The sequence below is a fragment of the Zalophus californianus genome, chromosome 9 (assembly GCF_009762305.2).
Source record: "Zalophus californianus isolate mZalCal1 chromosome 9, mZalCal1.pri.v2, whole genome shotgun sequence".
Classification (NCBI taxonomy): domain Eukaryota; kingdom Metazoa; phylum Chordata; class Mammalia; order Carnivora; family Otariidae; genus Zalophus; species Zalophus californianus.
The window spans coordinates 59,941,422-59,961,245 of NC_045603.1; the positions used below are offsets into that span (position 1 = coordinate 59,941,422).

General features: G+C 53.1%; 1 protein-coding gene across 10 annotated transcripts; it reads left to right on the plus strand.

Annotated features, from left to right (window-relative positions):
* The first annotated feature begins 5,640 nt into the window (after positions 1-5,640).
* SMUG1 (single-strand-selective monofunctional uracil-DNA glycosylase 1) lies at positions 5,641-18,540 on the plus strand. 10 transcript variants are annotated; one of them, XM_027595391.2, is made up of 5 exons: positions 12,177-12,240; positions 13,125-13,193; positions 13,684-13,943; positions 15,530-15,831; positions 16,878-18,533. In XM_027595391.2, the coding sequence occupies exons 4-5, from the start codon at positions 15,598-15,600 to the stop codon at positions 17,403-17,405; spliced, it is 762 nt and encodes a 253-aa protein (XP_027451192.1). In that variant the 5' UTR covers positions 12,177-12,240; positions 13,125-13,193; positions 13,684-13,943; positions 15,530-15,597; the 3' UTR covers positions 17,406-18,533. The 10 variants fall into 10 exon arrangements, with proteins under 10 accessions (XP_027451197.1, XP_027451195.1, XP_027451192.1 ...); XM_027595396.2 differs by lacking the exons at positions 12,177-12,240; positions 13,125-13,193; positions 13,684-13,943 and adding exons at positions 5,641-5,761; positions 7,877-8,060 and having other exon boundaries at positions 16,878-18,534; XM_027595394.2 differs by lacking the exons at positions 12,177-12,240; positions 13,125-13,193 and adding an exon at positions 5,695-5,761.
* Positions 18,541-19,824: the final 1,284 nt, after the last annotated feature.

Genomic DNA, 19,824 nt, shown 5'->3' on the forward strand with positions numbered 1-19,824 from the left:
CTTGCCGGGGACCTGCAGAGGCCCTTCTGGTCTCTGTCCCCACCCTGTCCCTGGGGTTAGTTGGGGGGTGTGATGAGCTCAGGGCTACAGATTGGGCCTCTCTCCGAAGGCTGGGGCGCCAGGGGTTGCTTCCACTGGGCCTGTGCCCACCCCCCGCCCCCGCCTCCCCCGCCCCCGCCCCCCCCGCCCCCGCCCCCGCCCCCCCCCCCCCCCCCCCCCCCCCGCTCCCCCGCTCCCGGCTCTGAGGGCTGGGGCCGCAGGAGGCCCAGCTGCCTGTCCTGCCTCCACATGGCCACAAGGGGGCTCCGGGAGCAGGTTTTTCTGTTTTCCGGCGGAGCCGCAAGGCTTCCCAGCAGCCCCGGAACGCCGAGCTTGTCTGCAAGTGCTGCGGAAGGGTCTCTTGCGGGGCTGGGAGGCCACCAAGGGGGATGTGGCCTTTGGCCTTCATAGTCCTAGTCTAGAAGTACCTCTTGTCTCTGTCAGGAAGTCTTCCCAGCTGTCTACCCTCCACGTCTACTGCTCCTGGGGCGGGGGCGGGGGCGGGGAGATGGGGCTCAGTGAGTCACTCTTCTTTTTTTTTTTGCGTTACCACTCCTTCTTACCCCCCAGGTTTAAAGTGAAGTATTTATTCTCTTCCCCATTCTCTGACCATTAGAGCTCAGATTCTGCTCTGCCGTCATAGCTAAGGACTGGGTAGATGGCGGCAGGAAAGATGTAAGCTAGCCATTAGGAGGGACTTTCCGACCAAAAGGAGGGGCATGAGCTTCTGAAGGGCACTGAACAGGCACGCAGGGCAGTTGCCTGTTTACTTGGGGTGAAGCTCTGGTTCTGTGGGGCTGGGAGAGTTCTCTGCGACCCATGGTCCTACCCACGCTCCCCTGGCCAGGGTTAGAGAGGAGAGAGGGGGGCTGGGTACATTCACGTGCCACAGTGCATCTCCGAGCCATGGAGAACCATTGATATTTCTGGGCCTTTGGGTTGGGGATGAGGAAGAGATCTGTGTGTGATCTTTCAAAAGAAAATACCTGAGGGGCACCTGGATGGCTCAGTCGGTTAAGCGTCTGCGTTCAGCTCAGGTCATGGTCCCAGGATCGAGCCCCACATCAGGCTCCCTGCTCAGCGGGAAGCCTGCTTCTCCCTCTCCCACTCCCCCTGCTTGTGTTCCCTCTCTCACTGTGTCTCTCTCTGTCAAATGAATAAACAAAATCTTCAAAAAAAAAAAAAGATTTATTTAGGGGCACCTGGGTGGCTCAGTTGGTTAAGCGTCTGCCTTAGGCTCAGGTCATGATCTCCAAGTCCTGGGATCGAGCCCCACATTGGGCTCCCTGCTCGGCATGGAGTCTGCTTGTCCCTCTGCCCCTCCCCCTGCTTGCGTGCACTCTCTCTCTCTCCCTCAAATAAATAAATAAAATCTTTAAAAACAAAACACCTGAATCATTCCCTCCCCTAGCTGGTGGTCTCTGGCAGAGGGAAGGGTGAAATAACAGAGCAATTTTCTGCATCCACTTAAGTGTGTCTTCAGAGCCCTAATGAAGTCTTTAGAGTCTTGGATTGAGCATCATCAACCTACTAGGCAAAGACTGAGTCGCCCACAGGGGTGCTCTCCCTGGAGTGAAAAAGTGACACCACAACCTTGCACTCCTCCGTGGGGTGTGGAGGCGACTTGGTCCCCCCTCTCCTCTGCACCTTGACTTTCCAAGTGTGATGTGAAATGTCTGCCTCTCTGTCTTGTCTGTCCTCAATGCTGAGAGCGCCCTGGGGCTGTGGGAAGAGAAGGATTTTGGACTCAAACCCCACCTCAAGGAGGCAAATGGAGTACCTCTCTGTCTTGGTGCCTACATCTGTTGGAGGGAGGATAACTCCTACCTCTCAGGTGAGTTTTGTGAGGTAGTATGTGTTAAAGGGCCTCAGGACACACAGCGTGGCAGGGGCTTCCGTCCCCTGCCCCCTCTCCAGGCTCACTTGTTCTTGGAGAGGGAGAGATGTGCCCATTTCCAGACAGGAAAATCAGGGCAGGAGTGTTACTAAGGCCCAAGGCCAGGGTCTCTGTGGGCACGCTTGAGAATCAGAAGTTTGGGCTCCCCCTTCTCCACCCTCCCTCTTTCCTCATTGGCCTTCTCTGACTCTTCTCCCTTCTGCCCCTCACCCCACCTCTTTTATTCCTTGTTTGTTCTCCCTTCTTCCCCTACTCCCCTTCAGTTCAGTTCCTCTGTTCCTCTACCTTCTTCTCTCCATTCATTCATTCATTCATTCAGCATTAAGTTAGGTGGAAGGGATTATTTAGAAAACCAGGAAATGCATATCCTGCACCCTTGGACAATCCCCTGGGACTTCTCCTCTTGCATATTGCCCCAGCTTCTTGGTCTTTCTGTTTGACCTCCCCAATAGGCTGATGCCTCTGTTCCATGGATCTGCATTGGAGAAAGAAGGCGGTAATGAAATCTGGTCCAATTAGACAATGTACGCTCTGGGGAAAGAGCTGAATAGGACATGGGGGTTCCTGCCCTTGAAGGACTTGGGGTTAGGGAGAGAGGCTGGGCTGTCAGTAGCAGCGGGACAAGTACTGCCTTCAGGGCTTAAATATGGTATGTGTGGGGGGGCCTTAGAAGAACAGCAGGGAAGGCTTCACAGAGGAGGCCCCAGTTGAACTGGGTTTTGAGGGATGAGCTGGAATTTTCCCAGTTCATGAGGTGGTGGGAAGAAAAGTAATCTGTTAGCAGGAACCCCATGGGCAAAACCATGTTGCTAAGAAAGGGCAAGGGGAATTCAGGAAACTGCCAGGGATTTTGTGTGGCTGGATTCCAGGGGGCTTGAGGGAGACAAAAATCCTGATCCAGAAGAAGTTAAGCAACGATATCTCAGGGTTAGCTTGTTGGACAGCAAGAGGGGCGCAGAACAGGGTCTTGCTCAGGACCAAATGAATGACAAGGACAGGGTAGGACAGGGGACATTGAGAAGAGTGGTCTGGGCTCTCATTTTCTCCCTACTTGCTGCTATATGGCCCTGGGAAACTTATTTAACTGATCCGGGGCCTCAGTTGCCTCATCTATAAAATGGGGTTAGTGATGCATCATTTACCTGAAGACAGGTAAGACAAAACGGTGTGGATTCTGTTTTTTTTTTTTTTTTAAGATTTTGTTTATTTATTTGAGAGAGAGAGAATAAGAGATAGCATGAGAGAGAAGAGGGTCAGAGGGAGAAGCAGACACCCTGCTGAGCAGGGAGCCCGATGTGGGGCTCAATCCCAGGACCCCGGGATCATGACCTGAGCCGAAGGCAGGCGCTTAACGACTGAGCCACCCAGGTGCCCAAAACAGTGTGGATTCTTGAGGATGCCTTCCAGTATTGAGAACTGGAGTTTTATGACCCTCTGAACTGTATGACCAAGGAAGTCTTCATGGAGGAGGAGGGCTTGGTGCCTGCCCTTAAAGAATGGCTAATGCTGAACTAAACAGAGAAGGGTAGGGAAGGCTGGGGGCAACGTGGGGGCAAGGTCAGAGGGAGGACAGTGATGGTCATGTCTGGAGGACAATGCATGGCTGGTGCATGGGGTTGAAATACTGGTTGCAGGGGAGGAGGAGGGAGAATGTGGCCCTTGGGGCAGGGAAGTGTCTTGGGCTGGCAGGAAGTGCATGACAAAGACTCACTGGCACCAGTGTGGGAACCCCACCCGCACTCCCACCCACCCTCTCTCTGCCCCCAACCCTCCTAGGGGCCAGACTGAGCTAGAGAGAGCCTGGACTTAGAGGGGCAAGGCCTGTGGGATGACTGGGAATCAAGACATGCAAATGAGATGCAGACAGCATGCAAATCAGCCACTCCCCCGCTACACCCCTGCCTGAGGTCTGTTTTGTCTGGGGCTGAGCTAATGGGAGGGTGTGGGGGGAACAGAGGGTCCTTTCACCTTCCCTGCCTTCACCTTCCTGCTGGGGCTCCTCCTGCTGCATTGGCTAAGCCTGGCCAGACGTGGGGATATAGTCCTATACTGCTCTTTCGGTTCTGCAGGCCCAGGGGCTATCCCTGGAACGGGAGCCCTTGCCCCTCCTGTCCATCCCCGGAGGATTGGCCCAGTTCCTGTGGGAGCCTCCCCAAAGCCCCAGGAAGTGTCTGATCTCCCTGAGAGGGTGTGTGAAGGGCAGGTCAGAAAGATGGCCGGAGACGGAAGGGGCTGCTGGGATGGGACCATCGACGGGGCAACTGAAGGGTAGGGGACAGGGCAAGGAGAGGCCTGAAGAGAATAAAAATTCCCAGGAAATGGATACTCATGGACCCAGTGAACACAAAGCCCCAGAGATCCTGAGAGGCACATTCCAGCAGAGACCCTGACTGACAGAGACAGACAGACAGAGCCCTTCTCATGTGTCCAGCCTGAGACACCAGTGCCTCTGTCAGCTTCCTCTTGCCTGTCTGCCTGTCCCTGGCTGACGGTCCCTTTGTCTGTCTAGCTCTTTGTTTGTTTGTCTCTTTGTTTGCCTGTCTCTCTCCCGGCTTCTCCTTCCCAGCCCCTTCTGCTCTCTGTCTGTTGGTCCAGACCTCTCTGTCTGTCATTGCCTTCTGCCTTGTCCATCTCTCCAGGGAGAGAAAACTGCTCACTGGGATCATGGGACCCCTGGGTCCTGGCCTCCTGGTCTTGGACAGGTTCTTACTTTTCCTCCTGCAGAATTTGGGTCTCAATTCCCTCCTTTCTGAGGTGGCCCCATCTTCTGCCTCCTATCATATATATAAGAATCAGGAGTGTGGGTGTGTGGCCATATTTATGATTGCTCAGGCAATGGAACAAAGGGTTTAATTCATTTGAGAGGCAATACTGCTTTTCAACCTTCTAAGGACAAAGCAAGAAGAAAATGATGACTGCAGCATGAGGCACAATGGTTAGATATTCAGAGGGACTTCCCAAAAGGGAGGTGTGGGAAACATTAGAACAGGTCGGCTAAAAGATTTAGCAATCACCTTCATAATCTCCTACGGAAGAGCCCCGTGGAAGTGGGGGAGATGGGCAACATGACCTTCCCGGTCCGGTCCGTGTGGTCTAAGAGAACGTCTTTTAATGTTGTAAGGTAGGACAGGCTTGCATGAGGAGTCTCCTACCAATCTTTGCCACCACCTACCCTCCACTTACCCGAGGTCCCCACCTGCATCACCTCCCAGGTGGCTGGGGAGAGGGCCCCAAGGGAAAGGGGTGTGGAGGAAAGTCCTATCTATTTCCCCGCCTCCACCCTATTTCCCACCATCTTCCCAAGCTCAGGACCACCCCCCCCAATCCATGAGAGATGGCTGCTGGGGACGGAGTGATGTATGTAATGCAGATAAAATGTCAGCAATTCTAAATGGGTCCGGAGATGCAGCCGTGGGGGGGGCGGGGAGGGAGAGAGGGCGGAGCAGGGGGGAGAGAGGAAGGGAAAATGAGATGTGGGTCCTCACCGGGGATGGCAGCAGGGGTAGACACCCCCTCCCCCCAGCAAAGGCCAGCAGAGGGGTGGGCCTGGGCGGCAGGAACCCAAATGAGATTTTGAAGAGGGAGCTGGAGGGTGGGGGGTGGAGGCGAGGAGGACGCGGGTGGGGGCAGCCGGGCCGGAGCTGCTGATGTATAGCGGTTTCATAACTTCCTCAGTATTAAAGGCAGGTTCATGGGGAGGGCAGCGCCATTAATCACCAGGCTGAATGGGGCTGGGATTTGCTGAGAGACGCGCTTGCTGTCTGCTGCGCCCGCCTGGCTCAGGGCGGGAGGGGGCAGGCAGGGATGCCCCTCCTGAACTAAGGGGTAAGACCCCAGGAATCTATTCTGGGTATGGGGCAAGTGGGTCCTTGCCGGTCGGGAGGGAGCTGGGAGGGGGCAAGGGGGACCTTGGCAGGAAGAAGGAAAGGGACGAGGAGGGTTGTGGCAGGCGCTAGGGGAGGTGGAGTAGGGGCTGGGGGGAATGATGGGGGTCAGAGGCTGAGGGGTACTCTGGGGGAGAAAAACTGGGGAGGGAGGATTGTGCATTTGAACATGAAACTGATCACATGTAAATATAATGCAAATAGCATGCAAATGAGCACAGGATTTCTCTGGGTCCACAGCTCAGGCATTCTATTTCTTGGACTGAGAATTGGGGCCAATTTGCATCCAGTTGCATGCCCAGTGCCTTGTTTCTTTATTATTAATATTTTCAGAGGGAGAACTCAAGGTCTCACTTGTTAAGGGGGGGTGAGGAAGCCAAGGTGAGGCTGGTCCTCTGGGCTCTAGGCGGAAAGGTGGGGCCACCCCCAGGAAAGGTAACATCAGGAAAAATGAAAGGCCTAGTGACTGTGAGGGAGCTGAGTGGTTAGACTCCTTCGCTGTGCCTGAATTGGTGGGGGTCAGAGAGGCAGAGGCTCAGTCATGATACAGAAGGATGGAGAGAGACAGATCTCCATAGCTCTGGAGACAGGCTCGGAGCAGATAAGAGGAGGATGCGTCGCATGTCCTTCCAGGTAGGCTTTGTCATCCTCTCTTCCAGGTGAGGAATGAAATGATCAGCCCGAGATTCCAAGGGGTTAATGATCTTCCTAAGGTTGGACCACTGGTAACTGCCAAACCCCCAATTCCAAATTACCTCAAAAGTTGAGTGCTCCTTTCAACCCATGGTAGGAACATCTCTGAATGAGATAAACAAAAAAAGAGCAGATATTAATGTTTTCAGCAGATATTAATTGAGCCCAGGAGAGAGGAGACTGAATACTCACCTCTCAAAACAATCTAGCAGGGGCCGTAAGGCATTTTAGCAATAGGTGAACCGCTTATCAGTTGGTGACAAGGGTCCTCAGGGAGGTGCAAACAATGGGAAGATCAGAGAATGCTTCCAAGGGGAGTTGGCTTTCGACTTGAGCCTCGGGGAGTGAGTAGAGTGTATTCAGTGGCAGCATGTTCCGGCCAAAGGGGACAAGATGGGCACAAAGGCAGGAGAGGATGAGTCAGTGGAGCTTTCCAGTGCGTCGTAGGATGGAGTGTGTGGAGAGGTGACACTCCTCAGGCTGAGGTGACAATGGGGGATCAGGGTATGAGAGGGCGGGGAGGCCAGACCAGGCGTGTAAATATCACCTGGAGGCCAGCCAGGAGTAGAGAGTAGGGTAAATCACTCATTCCATCATTGATTCAGTCAACAGACATTCCTTGTACACCAGACACGGGCCAGGGCTGCCCTGGTAGCTCAGGAGGCAAAGCCCAGGATGTGCTACCTCTTTCAGGAAGTTCAGTCAGCAGCTGTGTCCTCATCAGTACATGGGGACATGGAGTCTGGCCCTCACAGTGCTACTCCGAGGAGCAGACGGGAGAGCCCCCAGAAAATACTTCAGTGGTGTCTGGTGGAGGAGGAGAACTCAGTCAAGGTTCATTGTTGTCATCATCCTTATCACTACTCTGAAAGGTGTGAAATGGAAGACAGAGGCAGAGAGAGCGGTCAGCCATCCAGTGCAAACCTGGGGAGAGAGGGAACTGGGCAGCATGGGTGGAAGGAGGGGACAGGCTCAAAAGGGCTGTGGGGACAAGAGAAGGCAAGTGACAGAGCCAGAGACAAGGGCAGGGAAAGCGTGGTCTGGGAGCACTGCAGCGGGAGAAGCGAGGACGGACGACTCATCCTTGGTCAGGTCCCTGCTCTGTTGTTGGTGCGCTGAGGGTGCAGGGCAGGGCAGGGCCTGGATGGTGGGTAGGCTGGAAGCTGGTATCTTGGGTCCCCTTCCCACTGGGCTATGTGGCCCTTCTTCCAGATTCCTCTTGACTCCTCTTCTCAGTTGTTTAATTTGGCTCCACCTGTGGGAGAGGCTCCTCCCACTCGGCCACAAGTCCTGCTGCAGGACTTGGGGATCAGTCGAGTCCCCTTGGCTGGCTGTCCGCCTGATGTCTGTGTGGTCTCCTCAGGATAATTGCTCTGGACAACTCGAACACCACTCAGACGGATTGTCCAGCCTCCTGGCCCCGACATCTCCCACCACTGCATCAAGCCAAATTACTCAGCACCCCCCAGCCCGGGGCTCTGGTGAAATCTGATTAGTGAAGAGAGAGCCGCGCGGCGCTGACAGCTCTGCCGATAATTGCTTCCCAAGTAAGCGATGCAAATCCGCCCATCTAGCCTGTCCTGCCCCTCTCCTGGGGACCCAGGAGTCCAGGCCCCAGGACAGGGAGAACACCTGAGTTGGAGAGACGTGGAAGCGGTCACCCGCCTTCAGTTAAGTGGCCATCAATCCATAAAGCTGGTCTGTGCTGCCTTGGGGCTGAGACGGGGGGGGGGGGGGTGGGTGGGAGGTGGTGAGGCTGAACAGAGACCCCACTGGTTCTGCCTTTCTCTCTTATCTGAGAGGCTGTCATGCTGCCCCTCAACTTGCCTCTTGGGGAAGTATCCTCTGTACCTATTTGCCAGTGAGGTAGAAGAAGGCAGAGATACAGAAGACACAGGGACAGGGACATGGCTGAACCTGTTAAGACACCGATGGATGTACCCACAGCTTCCTTGGTTCTCCAGTTCCGGGAGGGAGGTGGGAGCCGGATTTGTGGGACCTGCAGATAGCTTTCTCCCTCTGTGAGTCACCTCCCCACCGGGCTGGGGAAAAACATTGAGGGTTAAGGCCCTCACAGAGCTGGGATTGGGCTTCGATTCTTTGGAGGACTGGGAAGCCTGATCAAACCTTGAGACTTTTGTGCCTGTACCAAGGAGGACATGTTATGGGATACAGTGGCCCTTGCTCTCCCCACATATCAGGGACCTCTCTCCACTTCCCTAAATCAGGGTCCTTTTAAGGGCCTGTTAATACCTCTTTCTTGTGCTTTTCCATCCTACATCTTTACCTCAAGTTCTTTCTTTCTCTGACCCTCTCATCCAACTTCCTGCTGATCTTGGAGACCTGAAACTTCCCTTGCAATCCTAAACTTCGGGCCCCTAGACCTGCGCATAAGGGTCACTGTCTTTGTGGAAATCTCCAGGGATGTGTTGCCCAGTCTTGTCCTCTGTGTTTGTGTGTCTGATATGGCTCTGTGGTCTGGATCTTGGGTTCTCAGACTAGCGTCTGCCTGAGACCCTGACACATGCTCATAATAACAATAACTAACCTTTATGGAGCACTATTCTGTGTGAGGCACTGTACTGAGCACCTATGTAACTAAGTCATTTAATTATCACAAAAGAAGAGATGGTTTACAGTGATTATCCCATTTTACAACTGAGCTAACTGAGGCACAGAGAAGTTAAGTAACGTGCCCAAGGTCACTGCTAGTAAGTGGCAAAGCTGGGATTCAAATCCAGGCGGTCCGAGTCCCAAGACCACACTTTAAAGGCCTCCGCTACACCACTTCTCCTCTCCAATGCTCTTTTAATGTTTACTGGGCTGAGAGGGAGAAAGTGCCCAGTGTGGTGGAGCTGGGGGATATGGCTACCCTGAAAGGCAAACACCAGAAGCCCTTTGGGGTTCCCTAGGGCAGAGGTGGCAGGAGCTACCAAGGGTCACGTCTGGTACTTGGGGAGAGGGAAACATGGCTCTCACCTTTTCCAATGCCCAATATCTACTGCAGCTAGACAACTCCCCTCTCTACCCTGGGAGCATGGAGGCAGGGGAAAGGCTAAAAGATCTGACTGAGAGCCGGTGAGCTGGGAGTCAGAGCTAGGATCACCAGAGGCCGATAGATGGCGCTCCTGGCCCAACACAGCTTCGGCAGCTCACAGAAACCAAAGGAAAACAAACCCTCAGGTTAACCCCTTCCTGCCTGGGCTCTGGCCCCGGGAACAGCCTGGTGGGCAGCGGAGGGCCCTGACCTAGGCTTGGAGTGACCCAACTCTCTAGGCTCTGTTCAGGCCACAGGTCTGCTTCTGCTCCTACCCTATAAGTTCTATCCATAAATGACAGTCAGCCGGCCTTTGGAGCCTTCCCAGAGGGCCAGGAGGCTGGGACACTGGCAAGACAGGTTGGGAGGGCCCCAAACTAGCCCAAGTTTCATCTCTCAGGCTCTACCTCTTGAAAATCTATGGGTCTCTGTTTCTAACAACCCCCACTTCAGGATTTCTCACTTCCATCTTCCCTGAGAAGGACCCACCAGGTGGGGAGGAGTAGCATGGCCTAGACAGAGAAGGCTCCCAGACCCCACTGAGGTCAGCTATAGGGACTCACTGTGGGGTTGCCCAAGACTCAGTTTCTCCCTGTGTTGGGACCTCCTATCTCTGGGCTCCTGGGACAAATGGGCTTACAGGGACAGAAACAGTTCTTCCTGGAAGTTGACATTGGGAGTTAGGGTCCTGTGGATCTCTGCTTGCCTGCCACTCATTTCACTCATTACTTTCTTACCAGAAGCAGACTTGGAAAGTGAGGGGCTGCCATGATGATAAACAGGAAGTGGTGGGCAAGCAAGTGGCAGCGGGGCAGGATGGGCAGGAGGGTTGTCCAAGGGATGGTGAGGCTCCTAGAATTTTTAAGTAATAAGATGACAACAGTGTGTTCCCCCCCCCCCCCCCGCTGCCAAATTTTTGTTTGGCAACATACAAATGCATAGATCTATGAAGACAGAGGAGCGTGAGGGGGCAGTCAGTTCTAGAAGGCTGGGATAGTCTTATTTCAGACATTCCAGAGAAAGAAGCAGAGGCATGGGGATAGATGTACCCAGAGGGAGACAGATACACAGAAACAGAGAAAAAGCCATACAAGAGAGTAGGGATGGGGGCATCTGGGTGGCTCAGTCAGTTAAGCCTCAGGCTCTTGATCTCAGCTCAGGCCTTGATTTCAGGGTCGTGAGTTCAAGGCCCGTGTTGGGCTCACACTGGGCATGGAGCCTACTTAAAAAACAAAACAAAACCCCCCAAAATAAGAGAGTAAGGATAGAGATACATTTACATAGGCAGGGAGAGGCAAAGACACAAAGTGGGAAAGAATCTGGCACAAACACAAGCTCAGGAAGTAACAGACTTTGTGAGGTGGATGATTAACTCTGTTTCCAAAGTCTGGCAAGGTAGGGGTGGTTTCTCACCTTTGGTGTCAGAGAGTTGCTGCTCACATTTCCCTAAGGCTCATGCTGCTTTTGTCTGTTGGTAGGAGAGCAGGGAAGGTTGGGAAGGGGGGTAGCATCCTTGTTCTCTCACTTTTTCCTGTTCTAGGGTTTGCTGGTCTCCTTCTTTACCACCTGTAGGGAGACCTTGCTTCTTCCTGATCTCAGGCATGGCTGTGCTGAGGTGTGCAGGAGGTGGGAGGAATCCAGAAGGCAATTAGCCTTATGGAGTTTCCAGTTTATAGATACATATAAACTAACCTTACAGTTAGGACACAGAAATATACCGAGATGGAGGACAAGAACAAAATGAGGGGGTGCCTGGGTGGCTCAGTTGTTGGGCATCTGCCTTCGGCTCAGGTCATGGTCCCAGGACCCTGGGACAGAGCCCCGCATCCGGCTCCCTGCTCAGCGTGGAGCCTGCTTCTCCCTCTCCCTCTGCTGCTCCCCCTGCTTGTGCTCTCTCTCTCTCAAATAAATAAATAAAATCTTTTTAAAAAAAAGAACAAAAATAGGAGTGGGACAGCTCTGAACATTGTTTTGGGTTGGGGAGTTGGGAGGGAATGGACCATTAGGTGCAGCCATGGGATTAGGAATGTTCAGGGAAGTATTTGAGGGGAAGGATTGGGAAGGGTGGGAGATTATAGGGCTGGGTGGACTGCATGGCAGAGGAGGGAGAGAAGTCAAATGTGAAAGCCATGGAGACAAAGGCGTGGGCAATAATGGGAGATGGAAAAGTCTGAAAGCCATTACTAAAGAGTTGTTAGGAGATTCTAGAAGTGCCTCTGTGGATGTTCTAGATACAGTCCTTGGAGGGCTGCAAAGGAGGGGTCTCTTATCCTTGGGGCAGCAGGAGGACTAGAAATGGTCTTTTAGCCATTGTTAATACTCTCAGGTGAGTTTTGAGATTGGGGATGGTTGAAGTGCCTTGATTCGCAATCCTGTTCGGAAAAGCCTTGTTGATGAATTTTTGGAAGGGTGCTGCCCTTTAGAGCTAGACGCCAGGACTTCCGTGGTCCTTACTAAGCCTCGCCTCTTAAAGCTTTCTTGCTTTTCGCCTGGATGTAAGGGTTAAACTACAATCCCCAGAGTCACTTAGGGTTAATTTAACACGCCTTCCGGGGATTTGAGTATTTCCGGCGGAAGTTGCCGCGGCTACGCCAATCTCTTTCCCTAAATAAAGTAGACTACGACTCCCACTGTCCTCCGCGCCCGGGGGCGGGGAAGGGAACCGGAAACCGGATGGAGAGCTGAACCAGGTGAAGAAGTAGGAACCTGGGAACCTGGGGTCTTGAGGGGCAGGGTTGGGGCTGTCAGTGTTGTTGGGGCGGGGAGTAGGAATGTTTATGCTTTGGGGACCCTTGCTGTGTCTGGGGCTTGCGCCGGCAGAGGAAGAGTCGAGTCCACGGAGCCGGCCTGGGGAGCCTGCGGGGACATGGTTTTCCCGTTGGGCGGAGCCCGAGGGCGGACACGGAGATTTCTTACGGACCCTTAGCGGGCGGCCCTCTCAGAAGCAGGAGAAGGGATAAGTGGTGCTTTTGAGTCCATGTTCTACCACTACTACTGTTAGTTTAAGGATTTGTTGATTGTCCCTGTCGATTCCTGGAGTGCCTCCAAGGGATAGGGGAATGGATGGTGTCTTTGATTCCTTCTTCACTTCCAGGATTTAGTGTCAGAGAACCTAGATAGCCAGACTTATTGCTGGATCACCCTCCGCTTCCTTTGCACTTAGTATGACACTGTAATTTATAATGTATCTACGTTTCTTTCTTTTTTTAAAAATTAATTTATTTGAGAGAGAGCACAAGCAGGGGGAGGGGCAGAGGGGGAGAGAAGCAGACTCCCCACTGAGCAGGGAGCCCCATGCGGGGCCGATCCCAGGACCCCAGGATCATGACCTGAGCCGAAGGCAGACGCTTAACCGACTGAGCCAGCCAGGCACCCCTGTATCTACGTTTCTTAAGTCTTTGGTTCTTGGTGGCTTTAGATAGGACTTTCAAGTTCCTCCTTTGGGTTTTCAAAGTGTATTGTTTAGGACATTAAAGCTCAAACTACGGTGTATTATAGTTGTTTATCTGTCCTCTCTCAGTAGTTTATGAGCCAGGCCTGCATTTTATTCATTTTGGATTTCTTCCTCATCCAGAGACGACCACAGTGCCTATCATGGAAGAGACTCAAATACTGAAAAAAATAAATGAGTTAACAGTTGATGGTAGGTTGGATGGAATTTGTGGTTTTCATTTCATAGAGAGGAGAGTTAAATGATTTGCTTAAGAGAAACTTAGAGATAAAACCAGGATTAGAAGTGGATTTAGTTGACACCCAGACTGTGTCTCTTGCTATCAGATTAGGTTTGAAACTGGAACGCTGCGAATAAAGCCTTGTCATTCTTTTTGTGTACCCTGCAGCCTTGCTGTCTTCAGCACAGGTCTCTAAAGATCAAAGGTAGGCTCAGCCTAAGACTTGAGAGAGATCCCAGAGCTGGAGCAGCCAGTCTACTAACATTGGCACTGCATGGGGACGTGCAAAGCAAGGGCCCCGGAGATAATTTGAGTTCTCCACAGCTCCCTTCTTGGCTTTTGTTTCAGCCCAGTTGGCCCTGGTTAGCCATCTGGACAAAGCAGTAAAAGACTTCTGAGATCAGTCTGGAGAAGGGTTTCCTAAGTTTGGCCCTGACTTTTTTTCTCTCCCACTTGCCCCAGGCTAGGGTCCGAGAACAGGTTGATGGATCAAGCTGTTTTGTCAACCCTGAGGTCCCATGAGGGAGAAGAACCCTGGCCCTTGCCCCATGGGAGGCCCAGACATGGTGGAAACACACCCAGAGCCTGGCAAACCCTCAGAAACAATTGGAGTGCAAAGTGGGCAGCTGAGCCTTGAGAGTGAACTCTGGCTGTAGAAATGGAGAAGAGTCCATCGGGAAAGACTCCTTGGTAGAAGGTCGTTTTAAAGAGGATTGAGAAAGGTAGGATGGACAGAGTCGAGTGGGTGTTTGTTGACTACCTAATAAAAGCTAGGACCTTAAAGATACAGAGGGAAGTTGAACAGGACCTGGCTTCTGATCTGCTCAAGTCTAGGTAGGGAGGCAAGGTGTGAATTGGGGAAGAAGCCACTAACCATGGTGACATGCAGCAGTTTGAGCCTTCATCAACCATTGGAATCACCTGAGGAATCTTGTTTAAAATACAGATTCCCAGGTCTCACACCAGACCTACTCCTGTGTGGGGTGGGGCTGGGAAGTTACTGCATGGCTACAGTGTCCTAAGGAGGGCAGGCTTTACCAGTGGGCTCGTTGGAGCTGCATCTTGAAGGATGGGTATGATTTGGGTGTGTGGAGAGGCAGAGGAGTCACAGTCTTGGTTGACTTAAGGAGTGTATTTGGTTGGGTTTGAAGAAATGGCATGTGCAAAGTTTTGGGAGTTGGGGTAGGAAAGGCATTTTTGAAAGAGTGAGTGGAATGGTCAGACTGGAACACGGTTTGCATGCGAATTGTGAGAAGGAAGATTAGAAGGAATGGTCTTTGTAGGCTACAGAACCTGCTGGAGTGCTCCCTCCGCCTCCTCCCAGCTTCTTCCCTCTTTTCTACTTTTCCACTTCTTCCTTGCCTCCCAACCCCCACTTACCTGCAACATCTCATTCCATCCTTTATATTGCTATTATTGAGTGGATATTATTTTTCCTAGTATTTGGATGAGAAAACCTGAGGCTCTGGCCATGGTTACATAGCGTGTAAGGGTCTGTTCTGAGTCCAGTAATCATCCTGCTGACCACTGAGGATTCTTGAATGTGGGCAAGAAGCTGGCCTGGGCTTGGGGGGGTTGTTGGATTAGCAGGGTGGCTGACTGAACCGTTTCAGGCAAGATGAGTTGGGTGGTTGAGAGCATAGCCTTGAGTCACATAGTTTGGGTTCAAATCCCAGCTTCATTACTTGCTAACTGCATGACCCTGGACAAGTTGCTTGATCTTACTAAGCCTCAGTCTTCTCACCTGTAACATGGGAGCAATAACACTCACCTCATGGGGTTGTTATGAGGATCAATGAGGTGTACCTGGCACAGAGCAATTGCTCACCACCTGGAAGCAATTGTAATTAGCCTTCTGTAATTAGTCTCTGGGCCGTGGCTGTGCACCTGCATCTCATTCTTCAGCACATCGGTTTCCAGGACACAGCCCGTCCTGGCTGAGCTTGTTTTATTAAGGATGACATTAGAGGTGCTGAAAGTTTGCCACCGGTAAATATATATTGAAAACCTCCCGTGTGCTTGGCATGGCCTAGGAACTAGTGACTCAGGGCTTAAGCCTGGTGGAAAGGAGGTTTGGAGGGGGAGATGAAGGGTTATTCTCACCAGGTGACATAGGAAGAGGAGGGATACTTGAAGCGGGCAGTGGAAGGGCCCTTCACCACCAAGAACTGAGATGAGCTCAGGCAAACCTAGAGGGTAGGGGATGGCTGATGGTCTCTTCTGAGCCCTGGAAAGGTTAGCCATGGCCAGCCTGGATCCCTCTCACTCTACGGCTGAAGGCTGATGGGGCCTCTGTCCTCTTTTCCAGGTGGCAGCGACGTGGCTGTGCCCCAGGCTTATCCACTGGGGCCCCTCCATGAGCCTGCCAGTGCCCTGATGGAGCCCCAGCCTTGCCCTCGAAGCGTGGCTGAGGGCTTCCTGGAGGAGGAGCTGCGGCTCAATGCTGAACTGAACCAGCTGCAGTTCTCAGAGCCTGTGGGCATCATCTACAATCCTGTGGAGTATGCGTGGGAGCCCCACCGCAGCTATGTGACCCGCTACTGCCAAGGCCCCAAGGAAGTGCTCTTCCTGGGCATGAACCCCGGGCCCTTTGGCATGGCCCAGACTGGGGTAAAGGGTTTGGCTTCCCCTGGTGGGTGGAGTGGGAGGCTCCAAGGTGGATGTTTGGCTGTGTTGCAGTGGGGGAGGAGCGTGTGCCTGGCTGTGGACCCGTGTGGGTACGGGCCCCCTCATCCCCTCCCAGTACACATGCTGGCTCCTGTGGTCTCAGACATTCTCCTGGCCTCACAGCCCAGCGTTAACCAAGCACATTAATGGTAGTTCCGTTTCCCCTGTGAGCTTGTCCACTAATTGCCTCTGCGAGCCCTTCCTTCCGCCCGCCCCATCCTTACCTTACCTTGCCGGATCTCCTCTTTCCCTAGAGTGTGGTTGGGGTCGGGAGAGGGACCAGGAATACCGGCTCCTCAGGGGAGACTGGCTGACGGGTGGGTATGGAAGAGATGCAGGGCTTTCAGCTGACCTGCTTCTGTGTCTTAGCTGAGGAGAGGCTCAAAACAGAGCTGGCTCTGGGGCCTGCCTGCTTTCCTTTCAGATGTTGGGATGAGTGAATGCCCCTCAGTGGGGGTGTTTGGCAGATGGGGGAGGGGAAGAGGCTTCAGGGCAGGCGGCTCAATCGCTTTTATTGACCCCGACTGGGGGATGAAAGGTGATCAATGATGATCAATGGAAATGACAGCCTGAGGCTCCGGGCTGAGAGGGCACCCAGAGAGCACTGGTCAGTCCTGTCTTTGTGCTTCCTCTAACCCTGGCTGTCTTTCTGTCTCAGACCGTCTGTCTGCCCCCATTACTACCCATCACATTCTGTGGAGGGCCAGATACTCCCATATGCTCTCTCTATGTGCTTCCAAAGGCAAGTGGGGATAGAAGCAAACAGATTCTTCTGCACCACAGTCCACAGTGAAAAACTGGAGAAAGATGGGCAGGATCAAACCATAGGGCCAGATTCCTCATCTCAGGCCTTTGGGCGAAGGGGGTGGGGGTAGTGGTGGGGTGTCCAGGCTGGATCCTCATGGAGGGTATTAGAGGGTGCAGCTGGTGCAGAACCCAGGTGTCAGATCTCCAGACTGAAACCCTCCTGTCTCTCTCCCTCCCGGCAGGTGCCCTTTGGGGAAGTGAGCATAGTCCGGGACTGGTTGGGCATTGGGGGACCTGTGTTGACCCCACCCCAAGAGCACCCGAAGCGACCAGTGCTGGGACTGGAGTGCCCTCAGTCAGAGGTGAGCGGTGCCCGGTTCTGGGGCTTTTTCCGGAACCTCTGTGGACAGCCCGAGGACTTCTTCCGTCACTGTTTTGTCCACAATCTGTGTCCTTTGCTCTTCTTGGCTCCCAGTGGGCGCAACCTCACTCCCACCGAGCTACCTGCCAGGCAGCGAGAACAGCTTCTTAGGGCCTGTGACGCGGCCCTCTGCAGGCAGGTGCAGCTGCTCGGAGTGCGGCTGGTGGTGGGAGTGGGGCGCCTGGCGGAGCAGCGGGCCCGGCGGGCTCTGGCAGGCCTGACGCCTGAGGTCCAGGTGGAGGGGCTCCTGCACCCCTCACCTCGGAGCCCACAGGCCAACAGGGGCTGGGAGGCAGCGGCCAAGGAGAGACTGAATGAGCTGGGGCTGCTGCCGCTGCTAACAAAATGAGGGCCCCTGTGGCCTGGCACAGGACATGTTCAAGGCCCCCAAGTCATTCCGGGGCAAGCAGAGGACTATACGCCCCCTGGCCTGGAGCCACAGGGTCCTTCGGGGCTCCCTGGTTGCTGGGACCTGCCGTGGCAGGTCTGACACTACTCCCGCTTGCTGCATTTTTCACCTTCCTTTGAGCACTGCCCCTGCTCCTGTGGTAGCTAACTCCACAGAGACGTGGCGTCTGCAAACTGCGCTACCTCACTGTTGGCGCCGGAGCCTCTGCTCAGTTGAGAGGGGCCCAAACTGTGACTTCTGGGGCCGTATTTGCTGTGTGAGAGGAAAGATCCTGCCAGGATCCCCAGCCATCCTCCTAGAACAGCTTCCTTCAAGCTGAGCCTTTTCCTCACAGGGACCAGGACAAAGCGAGGGATGTGGATGTTAAGAGTGAACTTCTTATGGGAGACTGAGGCTGGATCAGAGAAAGAATTCAGTGTGGCAGAGTGGGGAAGACCAGAAGACCTGGCTTTCTTCATCTCCGCTTGAGACTTCATGGCTTTGTGAACATTAAGACTTTGGACAAATTTGATGAACCTCTCCAAGCCTCAGGATCCTCATCTGTAAAACGGGGATCCCTACCTCATGGGGTTGGTGTGGGGATTAAGTGAGATAACGCTTGAAAGTGCCTTGTGTCATGCCTGGCAGGTGGGTGCTCCTTATACTTCTTGCTTTTTTGCCTCTTGATTGGGGCATCACTGTGCCACACTACAGAGGGAGCGCCACCACTCCCAGGACCTTGCTGGGTGAGGGGCAGATCCTTGCCCTGCCAGAGGTGGACCAATAATTTTATGAAAAATGCAGCCCTGTGATTTTTCAGTCCAAGCATTAAAAACTCCTAACCTGGGGTGTATAGGTGGCTCGGTCGCTTAAGCGCGCCTGCCTTTGGCGCAGGTCATGATCTCTCAGGTTCCCCACTCAGCGGGGAGTCTGCTGCTCCCTCTCCGTTTCCCTCGTCCCCTCCCCCCACTCGTGCCCTGTCTGTCAAATAAATAAATAAAATCTTTAAAAGGAAAAAAAACTCCTAAACCCTTTTGTGTGGGTCCTTTTTTCCCTCCTGCATGTCAGGGATGGAAGGGGTAGTTTAGATTTTTCCCTTCTCTTACCTCTTCACTGTTGCAAAGGGTTCTCCTGAGTATCTGGGGAGATGATGTAAACAGACCTCTAATTGTCTTACCGTAGCTTAAGGGTCTCAGTCAGGGGTGTGTCTGCTACTCAGGGCCCTGTGGGGAGCAGCAGATGGGTGGATGGGAGCACGCTATCTCCACCTAGCTCATTTCTTGTGTCTGCTGGATGACTGGTTGGTGTGCCCCTTTAATAGGGCTGGGAAAGTGAATCAAGTTGGGAATAGAGTGGGTCTTGAGACCATCTTAATGAGGAACACGTGGTTGGATTCTATCTCCTGGGACAGGTCATCTCCATCTTTCAAAATTAAGATTTTTAGTATAGGGGAGCCTGGCTGGCTCAGAGGAGCGTGAGACTTGATATCGGGGTTGCGAGTTGGAGCCCCATGTTGGGTGTAGAGATTACTAAAAAACATATGTAAGATAAACTTAAAAAAAAAAAAGTTTTTTTAGTGTAAGTGTCCCCCATTTGTATAATAAAGAATTTGACTGGCTTTTGTCATTGGTTCTTGGGAGGGAAGTGTCTAAATCCTTGGAATTTCCCAAGTGATAGGAGTGTCTTTGTTATTCACGGAGGGCCACACACCTCTGAGTTTATGCTGAAATTGACTCTGAACCAGGGCTACGCCAGAAAGGCCTACCATTTGATTAGAGGGTTGGGGCTATGAGCCAGGTGATACCAGCCTGAACTGAGGGTGGGTGTGGGGGCTGGAGATTGAATTCAGCCATGTGGTCAGGGATTTCAATCGATAATACCTATGTAATGAAACCCTAATGAGAACTCTGGACACAGACTTTGGCGGGCCTCCTGGGTGGTGAATGCATGGGTGCAACAGCCGGGCGCTGTGTCCCGTTTCTGCGGGGAAAGTACCTAGCGCTGGGTTTGGAAACCCTCTTGGACCTTGCCTCTTGTATCTCTGTTTGGCTGGGCCTGATTTTTATCCTGTATAATAAAACTGTGGTTCTAAGGAAGTGCTTTCCTGAGTTCTGTCAGTCATTCTAGTGAATTATCAAATCTGAGGGGGCCATGGGAACCCCTGAATTTGTAGCCAGTTAGAAGTATAGGTGGCCTGGGGACCCCTGAACTTGGAGCTGGCATCTGAAGCGAGGGCGGTCTTGTTGGGGATGGTGCCCTTAAACCCATGGAGAGTGTGCTGACTGGGGAGTTAGCATTGGAATGGCATTGCAACTTTGCACACACACACCCCCTGCCTCCGCCGCGCCACACACACACACCTTAGACTCCTTTCCTCCAT

Excerpts from the sequence above, each read along its gene's own strand:
- SMUG1 (XM_027595389.2), top strand. The coding sequence starts at position 13,145 with ATGGAAGAGACTCAAATACTGAAAAAAATAAATGAGTTAACAGTTGAT. Across the intron at positions 13,194-15,529 it reads AAATGAGTTAACAGTTGATG|GTGGCAGCGACGTGGCTGTG; the intron begins GTAGGTTGGATG and ends CCTCTTTTCCAG. Across the intron at positions 15,832-16,877 it reads TTGGCATGGCCCAGACTGGG|GTGCCCTTTGGGGAAGTGAG; the intron begins GTAAAGGGTTTG and ends CCCTCCCGGCAG.